This window comes from Brachionichthys hirsutus, unplaced genomic scaffold (genome assembly GCF_040956055.1).
Source record: "Brachionichthys hirsutus isolate HB-005 unplaced genomic scaffold, CSIRO-AGI_Bhir_v1 contig_466, whole genome shotgun sequence".
NCBI lineage: Eukaryota > Metazoa > Chordata > Actinopteri > Lophiiformes > Brachionichthyidae > Brachionichthys > Brachionichthys hirsutus.
In genome coordinates, this window is record NW_027180601.1 from 20546 (window position 1) to 36694 (window position 16149).

Consider the following 16149-nt stretch of genomic DNA (forward strand, 5'->3'; position numbering starts at 1 on the left):
GATTGTGATCATCTCGTCTACAAGAAAATGGATGTATGGAATAACATCCACATGTCAGGTAAAAAGCACAGATCATATTCTGCCTATCGGTTTAGTTACAGCGACACGAAAACCAGGCACGATAATCCATCATCATCATCATCAAACCAGAATCTGTGGATGAGGTTGTCAGAACAAAGACAATAACTTATCCGATAGACAAAGCCCAACTAATGACCGAAACAGTTTGATTTGAGCTTCTGAGTACTATTACGATAAAACGATTATAAAGAAGAGGACATTTCTCACACGTTACATGTTATTCATCCAATGACTGAGACTGTGACCATCTCTATTTCATCCAGGTAATCAATTCTCTTGGAACCAGAGTTCAGGTGATGAATTTGATCCCCGTGCTTTGCTGAGGGAACCTACTAAGACAACGGCAGTCCGATGGGCTTGCACCCGACTTGCCGCGCTCCACCGAGCTGCGGAGCATGCTGCACCGCCAGCGATGATGGTAATGAGACTTCAGCAACCAGTATCTGTGGGTCAGCATGAAGACTTTCCTAAGAACCGCCTTCCTCAGCAGGATGTAGACCCAGGGATCCAGGATCTGGTTCCATGTGGCCATGCGTACCACCATCAGGAGACTGACTGGAGCAGGCTTGTCCTTGGTGCTGGTGCTCATCAAGATGATGTGGATCTGGTGGAATAGTCACAAAATGAATGATAACTGACAGAAATTAACTGGCTGGCTAGTGTAACTGGGTTTGAAATGGGCAACAGGGGAGCGATTTTGATGTGTTTTTTTGGATTGTAAGTTGTGTTAGCCAATGTTCTATTGGTTAGAGATAGATTTTTATTGTCTATCATTCCGTTCTCCAATGAGCTGCACACTCACTCTCCTCTAAAAATATTTAAAAGAATCACTCCAAGGTTTTTTTAAATCATGGTGGGATCGCATACGTGTCTGGTCTCTCTACCAACCTCTCAGAACTGGGGATTCCCATAAACAGCACAAATAATACAAAACAGAGGGGTGTGCCTCACCAGTAATGGACCCCAGCAGACGCAGGCCACCAACATGATGACCAGAAGCTGGCAGATCATCTCCACGTGGTGGGGCGTGCCTCGACAGTGACGTCTGCGACACAGCCTAGCCTGCAGCAGAGCACAGCTCGTCAGTGTATTGCACACAATGGACAGCGCCAGGGCCAGCAACCCCAGCAGAGAGAAGAGCAGAGGTAGGAGCACATCCAGCCAGTCTTTGGGTTCCTCCATGTGGAAGAAGCACCAGCTCCTGGAGCTCTGGACCTCGTAGGGCCTCCACAGCAGCACAGGCAGCACGGCAACCAGGGCTGCAAGCAGCCACATCAGTCCCAGCAGCCTTTTCACGTGGTGGGAAGCCAACGCCGTGGAGTGGAAGATAGGTCTGGTGACTCCAATGCAGCGCTCTACAGCCATGACGCTCCCCAGAAGCAAAGGGCTCAAGCCAAAGAACACCATGCACACCCCAAAAATACTACACACGATACGATGAGGGTCAAAACGTTCCCATTTCCTGTGAGAACTGTACACAAAAAGCACCAGGGAGCCGTTGACGAGGTGTCCCAGCAGGTCTGTGACCACTAGGCTGCTGGCAAACAGCAGGAAGCACGCCTTGGACTTGATCTTGATGCGTCTGTAGGATTTGACAAGGATGAAGAGGGCGAGGCTGTTGGAGAAGATGCCCACAGTCATGGAGACAGCGGAAGCAGCGACAGATAGTTCTTCCTGGCTGCAGGTGTCGTTGCTCGGTCCGACCTCTGACCCGCAGAGTGTTTCTGAACTCCCATTGGCTGACATGATGAAAGGGAAGCCTGAAGGGAAGGACATATTGTGGATGGGATGTGTGAATAATACTTAAATCCCAATATGACAACCCTACGACATCGTTTGACTGATTTAGAATGGAGAATGATTTTGAAAAAAATTATAAATAATTGAAAATAGTGTTAAGGGTTAAACTTTCTATTATTGGACTCAAGGCGCGAGTGTGCCATTAGTTGCCCTTGTGGGAGACAAACACAATAAATTGCCCTCTGAATGATTTTCTCGAGGGAAAAATGTAATTCTGTGCATGAGGGGGTTCCATTAAAACGGATTAATTCATATGTGATGCTGAACCTCAATGTGCCCTCCGATTAGATCAAATACGATGCTGTGTCTCCGAAGAAGCTGACCTCCTCTAAAAGACTAACAGCCCTCTCTGTGGTTTTGTTAGATTTGAACTATGAAAGCTGAGTCACACAATAAAACAATTATCATCTTCACCAGCAAATATGTTGTTGACCCTCTGCTTATAAGAAAAGAAGAATGTGTTACTTTTCTGGATAGTAAATATATGACAGTTGTGATGCTTCTTCTCTATTCACAGCTCAAATAATAATTTGCACATAAAGCATGAAACTGAAGTGTAGTGATCATGAAATGAAATGAAATGAAGCAATATATTTAGAAAATGGATCAGATTTGCATGAGATAAAACAACTTTGTGATTTACCTCAGGCTCGGTCTGTTCTTAAATGACTCGTCATAAGTCTTCCATGACCACGAGACCGAGTTCTCTTTCTCTCTTTGGTTTGCTCAACTTGTTCCGTTTGCGCTCCTCTGGTCAGTGGGGTCAGGGACGGAGGACGAGCTTCAGTCCCACTGTGGATGCTGTACACGTTTGTCCCCGTCAGGAAAAGAAATAAAAATCAATACAAGTCTTCTTCTTTTTTTTTGTCCTATAACTGTTAGTCAACCAAAAAATCAACTCTTGGCAAAATGCGCACTGAAAGTTGTCGCCTGAACTGCATTACACGGAGACATGCTTCTATGTTTGAAGACTGTCCATCTTAGTTTATTCTAACAGACGCACAGCAATGGTCTCTGTGCTTTTATTCGCCCCCTGATATGCTTGGATCTGCTGCTCCTATCAGCGCAGCAGAAACAGGTTGACTCAGACAGCATGAATTACCTGCTGGTGACTGAAGTCATCAGGACTTTCATCTGTTTTAGTTTTAATTAATTTCAAGATCACCATTTAATGTGGTCTATTGTAACCTAATATTTTGGTGTTGGTAAAAAGAAGAAGTGTCACAAATTCAGGTGCAACTATACTCCCAGCAAAAAGAGTGACACAGTCAGTCGCTGATAGAATTTATCTATAGTTTTCAATATTATTACCTTCGAATCTGTCTGTCTGTCCGGCCGTCTGTTAGCAAGATAGCTCAAAAGGTTCTGGACAGATCTGGATGAAACTTTCAGGAAATGTTGGGAATATTACAAGGAACATATTATTACAATTTGGTGATGATCCAGAAGAGATCCTGGATCCTGGATCTTGCAAGTAGACCGTTGACATTCTGAGAGTGTTATACAAATATTCCTGGAAACTATGGGAGCCTATTGAAACCCAGCATTACGAGCTCGAATAAAATGAAACCCATCGAGCTATATTATTGGTTATCCAACAACCTCTTCACGTTCACCTTGCACCAAGTTCTACCGTGAGAGTCCAAAACACAGTGCGTGACACCAAGTAGAAATATACAAATTCCAATTTATAACGGTTTTATTTTCACATTTATATCATTTTCATTTAATGATGAATCTGCTGAGTTATTACAGCTACTGAATATCAGAGCTACAGTGAGAAGGTGCAAACTGTATATTCTTCTTTTTAGCTTTTCACATCCTAGCCAAACAGTCACTAATCAGGCAAGGTGACTCCTGATGAAATCGTGACCTTGCACCTCAGTGTGCGGTGTCCTACAGGAGCTACCGTTCCCTGCAGTGACCCCCGGAGGAGCAGTCAGCCACAAAGCATTGCAAGCACAAGCACGGGAGTGCAATCCCATTCTTTTGTTGGCTGCAGTTAATGGGGCTGCTCTAATAGACTGGCTGCCTCAGTGGAGTTCAGATGGTGCTGAGAGCAGACTGAGTGAGATGGTAAAATAAACCATAATGCAGGCTTTTTACCAGCAGCTCCATCCATGTAGGCCTAATTACAAAAAGCGCCCCGTCCTAAAATTCACAGGTATCAAAAGCACTTTTCCTCTGCCTTTGCCCAATCTTGTACCTCTCATCATTTCATTAATCCCTCGTACAGTACAACCTGCTTCCTAAACCGACTGAACAATGTCTCAACCAAGAACGGAAAACCGCTGTCAGTACCATCAATCGATGACTAAGATGTCGTCAACAGGACAAGCAAAGGGACCATGGTCCCACATGCGGAAACTAAAAACAGATTTTTAGATGGTATAAAACTCAGATAAACAGCTGCAGGGCAGCAAAGCCAGGGACAATGCTTCCCCCCCCCCCCCCCCTCCATTTTGGCCATTTTGGCCAACAGGCTTTTGTTCCTAACAGCGTTCTCAAAGATCTGCATCAGATGACGTAGAAAGGAGCACCAAGCACAATGACTTCTTTTCAGAGGAGCTTGAACATTAAGCCGGCTCCATGTTCAGTGACTGCAGAGAACATAATGACCTGCAGAAAAACAAACATTCTGAGCCATCACGAGACATTCAGCTGTGATTAGTGAGGAGCATCATAGAACCACTTCAGACACTGCTGCCCTGGTCGAACGGATTGATTATCGATTCATCAATATCTAATTTCCATGTCACTGCTATGTTAGGATATTGGGCTAATTATATAACTAATAATAACTAACGCTCTGAAATGGAAAACTGAACAATTTATTTAAATGTTGACTGATGGTACTAATCTATTTAGTTGCTGGGATGTAAAATCCCTAAAAAATGTGTTAATTTAATTTGGTGACTAAAGTTATTAGAATATATAAAATGAAACAATAAATAAATAAATGCTTGAATTGAAATTTAAACTCCAATCAGCACATTTAATATGCAGTTTTAGGTTTTTGAATGATGAAAAGAAAATGCTGACATGCATGAGGCCACCAGGTGTCAGTGTATATACATGACACTTATTGACAGTAAAAAAAAACACAGGGCTTGCATGGTTTCATATGAAATTAAGGCAAATTGATATTGTTAATGATTCATTGAATGAAGACTAAGTATTGCATGCAGAGTTCAATCCTGAAAGAACCTTAGTATAATTGATAGTTTTCTCTGGTGTGCAAGGTGAAAGAAATCCAGACTGCACTCCCTGCAGACTCCGTTGCTGCCAGATTTCCCTTTGAAGCTGTTAAAATCCAACACTTCACCCTGGAGAGGGAGCCATTTGTGTGCAGGGCACACAGCACAGGTCTGCAGAGCAGCCGGCTGGCATGGCATACCAGTATTGCACCAGGGCATCTGAGAACATCACAACATTGATATTCCACTTCAGTACAAGTGTTCATGGTAAAATCCAAATGAACGGAAGACGGGGAGCCGTCAGTGCTTTTTTCAGTCCTTCTTGCTGGAGAGCACATCTTAAATTCTGAAATTCTGTTTGCTGCTCTGTCGACCTGGACATATGGTTGGATAGCTCAACGTAACCCTTCGCTAACAACCTGCTCACCTTTGCGTGCTGAAGAGTCTGCGGAGCCGGATTGAAGAGCTGCTCAGGACACTCTGATGGGATCATTTGCATTCATATTGTAGTAGTTCACTTATTCGGTAGTCGGAGGGCTCGTTCTGACATTTAGCTTTAATAACAGGGCAAATCACAGCCTACAGTATCTGATGAATGCGTTTTACAGAGGGCCATCAGCGCAAAAGCCAATATTCTTAGATGTGACTAGACATCAGCAATAATGGACTATGTAGTCTGGAACCTTGTTTATAAAATAGATTTGCAATTAATTTTAAAGAAGGACTGAGGAGGACCGTTGTTCTGGAGGAGAAGCCACTCCTAAATATCTATTTATAAAATCTTACTTTGATGAGTAAATGATCTTACCTCTAAGCTAAGACTTTCCTGCTGCATATGTAATGGTACTGCAATTTGGGACACATGTGTGTCCAAGCATGTGGTGCATTTACTGTAAGCCTAATATGAACAGTGTGATAAAGCACATTAATGAAAGGTGTGAAGAATTATCAATTCGATTGTCACATAATCATTTAGCAAAGTAAATCCTTTTTAATATGAGCCTCGGTTCGGCCTGTCTGCCCTGCTCTCATCTGCTGCAGTTGTGACAAACAATGCATGATGTCTGACTTCAACCTCCACGACTGCAGCTGTGATCTCATCTTTCTAAACATTTATGGTTACTTCTGACTAAATCATCAGTGATACTGCCATTAAATAGTAGAAAATCTCAAGGCAGGTTATAAGAGATTTATAAATCACAGGTGCTTAATTTGCAAATACAAAACCTGAATTTAATTTTTTTTTATTCCTGCTTTTTTGTAATAAAGTAAGTGGTCTACTGTCAATTCTAATGTAATGCGCTTGTTCTCAAAATTACATAGGATAAGAATAGGAAGTAAGTCACAACCACAAAGTACCCTAAATATGGGATGTCTGCATCATTACTGTCACAAATCGCCCTCTGAAAATGCTGAACATTGATGAAGCTGTAAACAAGGCATTTCTAAAATTGAGACAATAGTTCTAAAAAATATCTCAAGCAGCTTTGAAAACACTCGATTAAATCTGTGTGCGTATAAACTCCTCCTCCGGTTGATAAAGCTTTCACGATGACAGCATGAACCCAGCATCTCTACTCACATTTAGAGACATGAATCAGTCCTGCCGCATTTATTGCCGCAGTGCTGTGCAAAGCACCCCTTTGACAGCTCAAGTGCTTTAAAGCATCTCTACACGCAGTTAAAAAAAAAACACACTGCAGCCAAGCTCCACTATTAAATTCACGCTACAATAATATTCCAAAAATATTGCTGAGACGTGTTCCCCGCTTTTATGTAAGGACCCATTTCTGCAGTGCCAAAACAGTTCAAAGCATGTGGCAGTTACATGTTCGGTCCCGTTGCTGTCTCTAATGCACACTGATAACGGCCCATACAGGCATTCTACAACTCTGGAGATCAATTCTTAAGTCAATGTCAGGATCCTGCTGTGTATGACGTGTTAGTGGCATCGATGGCAGCAGCGGGCTTCCAGTCCGGCTGGTAAAAGTGGATGTTGAGGGTTCGAGCCCAGTTTGCAAACGCCATCTTCTCTGTGATGAAGCGGTGGTGGCTCCCTCGTTGACTCCGTTCGTGAGTGAGATACATGGAGCACTCGTCAGGCCCAGAGGGCTCGTAGTAATGATACGGCACGGAGGGATGGGAGGAGGATCTGCACGGGAGCCGAGGAGAGGATGAAAAGGTAGCAAAGACAAAATGTGAGGGTGGGGATGTAGAAGTAGAGGGATGATTACAAGAAGATCGGGCAGGAGAGTCACAGCGGGGATGAAAATGGAGACGGCAGAGAAACAGAAAGATCAGAAGAATCCGAGTTCATTATACACCATCTTATTCCTCTGATAGTTACAGCTACATCAAGCTCAAAAGAAGAGTCAGCCACAAGCCATTCTGGGCTGGATTTCCCTGGGATTATCTAAATGTGTCAAAGTGTCCTTGATGCCCAGGAGAACATATTACTGAAATTATTATTCTATTTAAAGATAGCCTGGAGATTGCATACGCATATTAAATGGGTGAGGTAGCGTCATAGCATCTGCTTTTAAACATGTTAACACGAATGTGTTCACTGGTGTCAAGCAGTCGTTCCCCGTCCTGAAGACGGACAATTGAAGATGCATTAACGTATTCAAATGTTTAAGTAAATGTTTAAGTATTCAAATATATTCAAGTAGAACCACATCGATGCTGTTGGCACGCACTAGATCACAGAGTAGAGCATTAGGAGAGGAGCGTGAACATCCACGCCATGCATTATTTGCCATACTCGCTCAAACAGGAAGTAGCAAACTGAATCCATAAATCCTGAGGACGAAACAGATGTTGTATTTACTGCGAGCCTTCCTGGTGTATAAATGCTATCATGTCTTTTCTGTATGACAAAATGTAATAGTAATAGTTTTCTAAAAGAAATACTACCTTGTAATATTGAACCTCGTTATATTAAAGCTTTATGTAATGCGCTATTTATAGAAACAAGGAGTTTTTAATCTGAAAAGTTAAGAAGTAAATGTTTACAGTTTTAAGGGGCTTTAAGTCATGTGGTCACTGTTGCTAGGAAACTAACAAGAAAATCTTCCATTGCACTTTTTCATCTTCCAAGATCTTTATTACTGTAAAAGTAGATGAATACAAGTTTTCTGTATTTCAATGCCAAATGCAATTGAGACAGACAGATAGATAGGTAGATAGATAATCTGATTTTACCTGCAGAAATCAGGGGGCACCATTCCAAACACATTGATCTTGTCACAAAGCTCCAGGGCGATGATCATGGTGAACCAGCCGGTACTCAGCCAGGAGTTGGAACTCTTCCTTAAAGACAAGGGCACAATGTTTCATAAATTCAAACCCATCCATCCATACATTTTCTGTCACCATTTATCTGTCAAAGGCACTTGGCGTTGCTAGAGCCTATCCCAGACTTTGAGCGAGAGACAGAGTACGCACTAGAGAAGTAAGTTCATCACTTGGCCACATGGAGAAACAAACAACCATTCACACTCACATTCACACTGATGGCAAGTTAGAGTCACCAGTTCCCTGATATTTCATGTTTTTTTTTTGCCGGGAGTACCAGAAGTGATCATATGCCATGACACAGAAAGAACATAAAACTCCACACAGAGAAGTCATATGAAACATTTACCTATCGACCCCCGTTTCCTTTTTAAAAAGTTCATCAAACTTTAGCATTTTGAGCCTAGAAATAATGTAAACTTTAAGTTTGGGTAGTAGCTGCTTTAGCAGCCGGAGGTTGTTGTAAACTTGGCCTTTTCCATCTCGTCTCATGCCGCTGCTGGGTCCCCAGAAGATGAACACAGTATCTTGGCTCGCATTGAGAAGCTGCTGCCGGCTCCGCAGCACCCTCTGCAGGCTGGAATGAGCAACAACTCGCAAACTTGTACGTTGGCCAACGTCCCGCTGATAGCCGATGCTGGGAGCATCATTCATACGGATTACACACTCGGCACGGTCTATTTCTCCACTTCTCTTGCTCCCAATCAGCTGGCCAGAGCTGGTCACCAGGGCACAAGTCCTGCAGTGCATCTTCAGAGGCTGTGGAGGTGAAATATTAAAGGTTAGCGTTAAGTGTGGTTTGGTTGAAAGAGTAACAGAATGTGAAAATGTAATCTCGATCAATATTTCTAGATCACTTGTTTTTCCTGCCACGAGAAAAGGCACACAATATATTTTTGAGGCAAACATGCACAAAACTGCTCACAGTGACAATGTCTTGGGTTCGTCTTTGCATTTTGTCTGTTACTAAACACGAAAAGCTGCAGATGTAATTTGACCTGATAACGGCACAAAACGTAGATTTAGGGGATCTTTAAATCTCTGAAAGAAACACGAACATCTGTGCATCAAGGTCAAATCTCACTTGCAGAGATTTCTCGTTTGAACATGAAATCTGTCAGCCAAAACAAAACACAAAATCGAAAGAATAAAAAAAAAAGCATGCGTGTAGATGAAAAGGGCAAGAATACTTCCCACAAGATTAAACTGATAAACTCTGAAGTTTTATTCCAGGCTTTTTTAGATTTTTTATATTTACTGATTATTGTACTTTTCCATCACACACACAAACTCGCACAAACTCACAATAATAACTATGAAGCATTTGATTAAATTAAACTGGTGCAGAATCAAGCAGACAGACTGATAATGGCTGGTCTGGCAGGCGTCCTATTATTCAAATGTAATACAGATTATGATGGTTGACAATTTAACAGAGGCTATTCTGCGCAGTCTTTGAGTCCTGCAGGAAAATCGTGTCTACAAACAGCCCAACATAACATCAGATCAGGTCTTTTTTCTTAATGAATGCACATTGTAGGCGAGAAGGTACTTTCTAATGTGAACTAATCTTGTTGCCGTCGTGGTAAAATTTGAGCTCTTTAACACTTAAGTTAGAGTCAATGAATAATCATATCTTCCATATCATCTTCATTGATTTTTGATGGAATTGTCTCCACAGAATGCAACGCCCTGACCATATGTGTCAGTCCTTCTATCTACCAGGGAGGGAGCACAACCCTTTGCCCTTTGCTAGCCACTGCATCATCATCAGGCCACACACTGCTGAACTGCCTTTTCCAAACATCAGGAGACTCATCCGAGTTCACGCAGAAGACCGCTCATGCATGTCAGCGCGGTGAACGTTGCATTGCCGGGCTGTTGTACTGGCTTACATTGAATTTACCGTGTGTTCATATTGTTGTGTTCAAGCATGCCTTTACAGTCACAGAAAGGTGAGCTAGGAGTGAATGATTCCACAGTAAAAACGCAGAGACTTCACACATGAATTATTCCCCACCTTCATAGGGAGCCACATTGGTATTCTGAGATGTGCTCCGAGCTTCACATTTCATCAGTTTCTGAAGTGTGTGTGTGTGTGTGTGTGTGTGTGTCTAGGTATTATTGCCAGTGCCACAGGCTGAGCTCGCTGAACTCTTGTTGTTGAATGTACAATACTGTTCCACTATCTCTCATAGTGAGTCATTGCCCCGTGTGTGTGTGTGTGTGTGTGTGTGTGTGTGTGTCGCCTACAGGTGTGGATCATGGCTGTGGATGTCCTTTTTTCAGGGGTCCTAAGATATTAAATACAATCACATTTCTCAAAGAAGATTCTGCGACTGTCTGCAAGTGCCTGGATCTAAAACTAGTTGCAATATCCTTGACACACACAAACATCCTCAATGCCTCGAGGAACAGGTATTCCAATTCCCCCCCCCTACATGTGACCAGTTTTACTCTCTTTGGCCTGCAGGACGTTTTGTGATCAATCTTCAAATTATCTCAATAATTAATAAATAGTATATTTATAGTGTAAAAAAGAAATCTTGTCTGCTCTATAAACATTCACTGTATGATGCTGTTCGCTTGTCATCTTGCATTATTTAACTTGAATAAAGAAAAAAAACACATTTCATGGTCATATTCATGGCAAGTGTAACGTTTTAAATATGATATGTGAATACGTGAAACATGGGTACCTTCTACACCTGGATTGTGTTTGAGAGGGACGTCATTTAGGCTACAATGACAATGATTTTATCATGTGGGGTTTTTTATGTTGTATTCTTCTTTAGTTTAAAATATATTTTTTAAAAATCAATAGTGTTAAGAAAAAGGAAACAGTGTCCTTGAAGCACAGCAACGGAAGAAGAAGTCAATTACCACCTACACACTGACTCCAGACTCATCAGTGTGATCCCGTTTATATACCCCCCAGGGGATCCCAGGATCATAATTGCTTTCAGAGTAAACCCTTTCAGTCAGACTCAAATATCACAGCAGAGATTACGAAATGCTTCCAATCCACCAGCCTCTGCCTGCACTCCTTTCAACATAAGGGTCAAGAGTACAATCATCCAGGAAACAAGACAGTTAAGGCTTTAGAAGTCAAGGGGGGGGGGGGGGGGGGGGGGGCTTGGCCATTGTTAACCAAATGCATTTCTTTCGTGACAACAAACCTGATGAAAAATAGCATCTTTATCCAAAATCACTTTGCAAATCGATCGAGTCCCAAGTATCATAATATGAATTGTACACTCTCTGAAGTCGACAGAATTAGGATAATGACTGACACTGACTGCCTGTTATTGTGTGAGGCTTCGATCAGCCAAATAATCAGACTGAAATCCTCCCGACGGGACATCTCATCAGGCTCCTCCTGGTATCGCAATCCTAAACTCGCTCTGTTCTCAGTCACCAAAAAACAAATGCTAGAAAATCAAATGCTCCTTTTCTTCTTCTGAATCCATTCCTCCTCAGACCGACAGAGGGAAATGACTGCATCTGCAGGAGATGCAATCTCATTAGTAGAGCACTGCGTCTGATCACCATGCGGCACAATCACAAGTGAATAGCGAATGTTAATCCAAAGATCCATGGATCGTATTTCATTATTCAGAAATTAGATCCAGATTCAGAACACGTTAATGCCGTGCACCAAGGAATATGAGTGTGACTATACAAATGGGGCTATTTAATGTCATCCAACGAATGATGATCAAATCTGCTTTGCAAAGAGCATCCCATTGCTATAAGTGAAATCAAAATGTGTGTATCTAATGAATCCATCCATTGAAAGGGCTGAATATTAACATGCACAAGGCATCTTAAATTGTGCATTAGTCATTAGTGACTGCATGCGTAACTGACTTTTTAATGGAACCTATTACTCTAAAGCTGACTGCATTAAGGCATCGCAGTTCCCAGACACTTATTTATATGAAATATCTGTAAAGGTTTTTGTCAAAATAGCAAACAGATGCTGCAGGACAGCGTCCCCTCTTTTCTGTCTGTCAGAAAAGCCTTTGAAAATGAAAATGAAACTACGTTCATTGCGTGCATGCGCGCAACAATGAATGTGCATGCATGTGCACGCACATCTTGTGCACGTTCGCCCTCTGTGACATCACAGTTAAAATGCACCAGTTAATATGCATCATAAAAAACACATTACATCAAGCTCTCCTTATATTTTCAGAGACCTGCAGGGCTCCAACGATTTTAACATTATGTCTGGGCTTTGGCAAGACTTTTATGTGTGCAAACGTGTGTGTGTGTGTGTGTGCGCTTTAAAGCCAGCAGCAGCAGCAACAGACCTCAGATGACCGACTGTGAAGGGAGCTGAACAGACTGGTCCACCCCTCCACAGATCTAATGCAGTTCTGCTCTGGTTCGTCATTTGCTGACTTTGTCTGAGGGTGAAGCAGCAGCAGCAGTGCTGGAAGCCCCCCCCCGGGGGGGGGAGTAGAGTGACACTAAGCAGTACAAAAATGATGCAGTGTGGATTCATGATGAATCAGCCGTCAGTCAGAAAAGTGGACGGTGGAGAAAAACTGAATAATAGTGCCTGCGCTTCATAAAAAAAAGAAAAATATATAAAAATCTCAGACTGAAGCAACTGCTTGTCGTTTTTACTTAAACATCTGTAGATGGATGTTTCATTTTTTTCACTGACTTGAATATGATTTGAAAAGATTTTTACGACATCTCAGAGACCTCAATGTTAAACATAAAGATAAATAAACGGAGTACAGGAAGCCTCATTCACATCAAACTTCTCTCTAAATTAATGCCGCTCTAAAACTCTCATGCCGCTGATCATTAATCTCTTGAAGGTGAGCCTCCACAACCGATATTTGTTCCCGTCACCTGCCCCAGTGTTGCAACGCAATGTCCTTTGGCCTCCATTGTGCCTCGTTGTGTGAATGGTTGGTGTCTGCTACACAAAAAACACTGGAGCTTACATGACCAAAGGATTTTCAGCACTGATGTTCTGTGAGGCCATCCTAGATCATTCCATCCTGTTTCAAGAGCTTTTGTCCCTGAATAATTCACGGTGGGTACATTAATTATGAATCAAGGAAGCGACGTGAACTCCAGAGAGAATTTAAATATGACATTTTTATATTCTATATTATTAAACGTCTAAACAAAAAACCTGTAATAAACTCCCGTTTGGTTTTGAGGTGTTTCCTTTGGACAGAAATTTCTATACAAATTCAAGTTAAAATTTATATTTTACATTCCTGTAATTTCTTTAAAACATTTTTAAAAATAGATTTAAAGGCAAAAATAATAATATATATTTTTTTAAATATATGCATTGCACTACCTGAAAGCCTGGACATAATATTTGACTGTGAGGACATCATGGAGCTCACAAGTAACGCACACGAAAGAGGATTATTCAGCTGCCAAAGCTTCACAAAGCAATTTTCAGTGCCTAAACCTCTCTGTCTGCTTTACCTGTATGACAGTAGAATACAGATAAGGTGCAGTTGGAATCACATTCACTCAAAACTGACACAGAATTTTCCACTGGTATTTTCAAGGACTGGGCACTCGACACAAGCCACAAACAAGCCAGTTCTTACTGTAGCAAGGACTGGCAACACAGCTGGACACTATTCTATTTTAGGACAAATACAACCACTCTTTATATAATAACAGGACTGATTTAGGAAATTGATGCTCATCTATACAATATAACGGCGTTAACAGTGATTTCATGGCTGTTTTTATGCAGGCTCCTCCATAGTTCGGTGCAACAAAGTCCTGATGCATTTGTCACTTGTAGCTCTAAATCCAGAACCTGCTATCAATGCTACAATCCAGTGCAGTGACGTGAACCCCTGACCCCAGACAATGCCATTGTTTCGGTACACAAACAGACTTTCATATTTGAGCCTTGGATGCATCCGGCACTGGTTTCCTGCATCTTCGAATGAATTGGATTTTGATTTTTTTAGGTGGATGAAAAAATAAATCACGCTTACTGCACCTTTAGTAGCTTTTTTCCAAAATAAAAACTTTGTACTATTGTTTGGCTATGAAATCACATCGACATTAGAATGCCAAGTTCAAACATTGGCTCATTATTGCCTGTGAAGGAGAAGTCTCACCTTGTGATCCATGACGCCTGTGTACCCCTCCAGTGTTGATGTCGGGACTCGCTCCGGCTTATTCGTGGATAGAACCGCTCCGTTAAAACGGTGGGATGAGGAAGATGAGCTGTCACCAGTGCTGCTGTTGTAGACCAACATAAAACTGGTAACCATGGTGATGATGATGATGATGATGAGTCCACTAACCCCTTGGCACTAGAGAGACCATAAAAGATATAAGTTCAAAAAAGAGCAAGAATGCATCATGGAACCAGAGCATTTGATTTAGAAAGTACAAGCTTCAGGGCAAGAACTTCATATTTGCCTGGTCAGGAATTCAACCCTAATTAAATGTCAGTGACTGTAGCAACACAACAACAGCAGATGCTGTTCCATTCGTGCAAGACTGCAAATGAAATGTCATCTGTGCCACTCATAAGCGCTCAGAATGCTCAGGCAACACATTCCGAAGAGAAGTGCAAAAATAGCTTTGTGCTGTCGAATTCAAACATGGATCTTAGTATAAAAAAAAACAATGCTACTGCTACTGGTGGGGACACTCCCACTGGCTTATTAGAAATATAATACATCCAAGCTACAAAAGATGGAAATAAATCGCCATAAAGTCCAATTTATAAAGACTGGAGTAGCCTGGAACTCACTTCTGCAGCAAATAAGCCTTTAGAGCACAAAGGGACAATAACAGTGATGTTCCCTGCCGGTCTCATCCATAATTACCACTCTTATCTTCATCCTCATTTCCTCTCGCCTCCGAGCGCAGATCGCGTCTTCATCCTAGGAGGGGGGGGGGGGCAGAGCTCTCTCGGCATCTCATTCACGGAACACTTGAGCGGCAGCATCGTCGGGATCAACTGGCAGCGACAGACTACGGAGCTCCACTCCTCCGTCCCCACGCTGTCCCACTCCACACCGCGCTCCTCGCGGTCCTAAACGTCTCCACGTCCCTGCTGATCACAGTTTCAGAGTTCAGACGGGCAGCCACGCAAAAATGATTTTTTTCCTCCATTTACATATAATGCAGGCTTTAAAAAAAAAAATCACATCTAATAAAATATGCATTAAATTCACTCACCAAAAATCCCAGTCATAAAGGGGTCCGATATGCACTATCATGTAAAAGACAGGATCTGATCCAGAATGTGGTCAGGAAAAAAATATATATGACATTTTAACATTTAAAACCCCATTTACTGATGCAAAAATCAGTTAAGAAATACACAATACTCAACTCTGATTCACTTTTACTTCTCATGGTTGGTGTATAAAGATACCAAGAACTATTTAGAACCTTTTTGATGATGATCCAGATCACTATGTGGACGGTGTAAATCCAATTATGAGGGGAATGAGCTGCTCGGCGGAGGTCTGCGCGCTCCGAGTGCTTTTTAGTTCAGTTATATTTAATATTGATATTTGCATAATTCTCATGTTCAGTGTGTTTATCAGTTTAGGCCTCGTGGACATCTTCACGCTTCCTAGCAGTGAAATGCTTAATGGCCACACATCTGCATTGGGAGTTTATTCCACCTTACATTTTTCAATCCAAACGATGACTCCTGTTCACAAGACGGACAGCAGATCAACATCATCCTCCTGATCATGTCTCCAACAGGGGCAAGAAATGCTGCTTTTGTTCCACCCCAGCAGAT

The 16149-nt window shown here is 42.0% G+C and overlaps 2 protein-coding genes across 2 annotated transcripts; both read right to left on the reverse strand.

Annotated features, from left to right (window-relative positions):
- Positions 1-370: 370 nt before the first annotated feature.
- On the reverse strand, positions 371-1827 carry LOC137916124 (prostaglandin F2-alpha receptor-like). Its single transcript, XM_068759227.1, has 2 exons — positions 1033-1827; positions 371-685 (listed from the first exon to the last, which is right to left on the reverse strand). Exons 1-2 carry the CDS (start codon positions 1825-1827, stop codon positions 371-373), a joined length of 1110 nt encoding a protein of 369 aa, XP_068615328.1.
- A 5168-nt stretch (positions 1828-6995) lies between these two features.
- On the reverse strand, positions 6996-15238 carry LOC137916122 (alpha-N-acetylgalactosaminide alpha-2,6-sialyltransferase 5-like). The gene is made up of 5 exons (XM_068759225.1): positions 15218-15238; positions 14498-14695; positions 8725-9134; positions 8283-8390; positions 6996-7230 (listed from the first exon to the last, which is right to left on the reverse strand). Exons 1-5 carry the CDS (start codon positions 15236-15238, stop codon positions 6996-6998), a joined length of 972 nt encoding a protein of 323 aa, XP_068615326.1.
- Between the last annotated feature and the right edge of the window lie 911 nt (positions 15239-16149).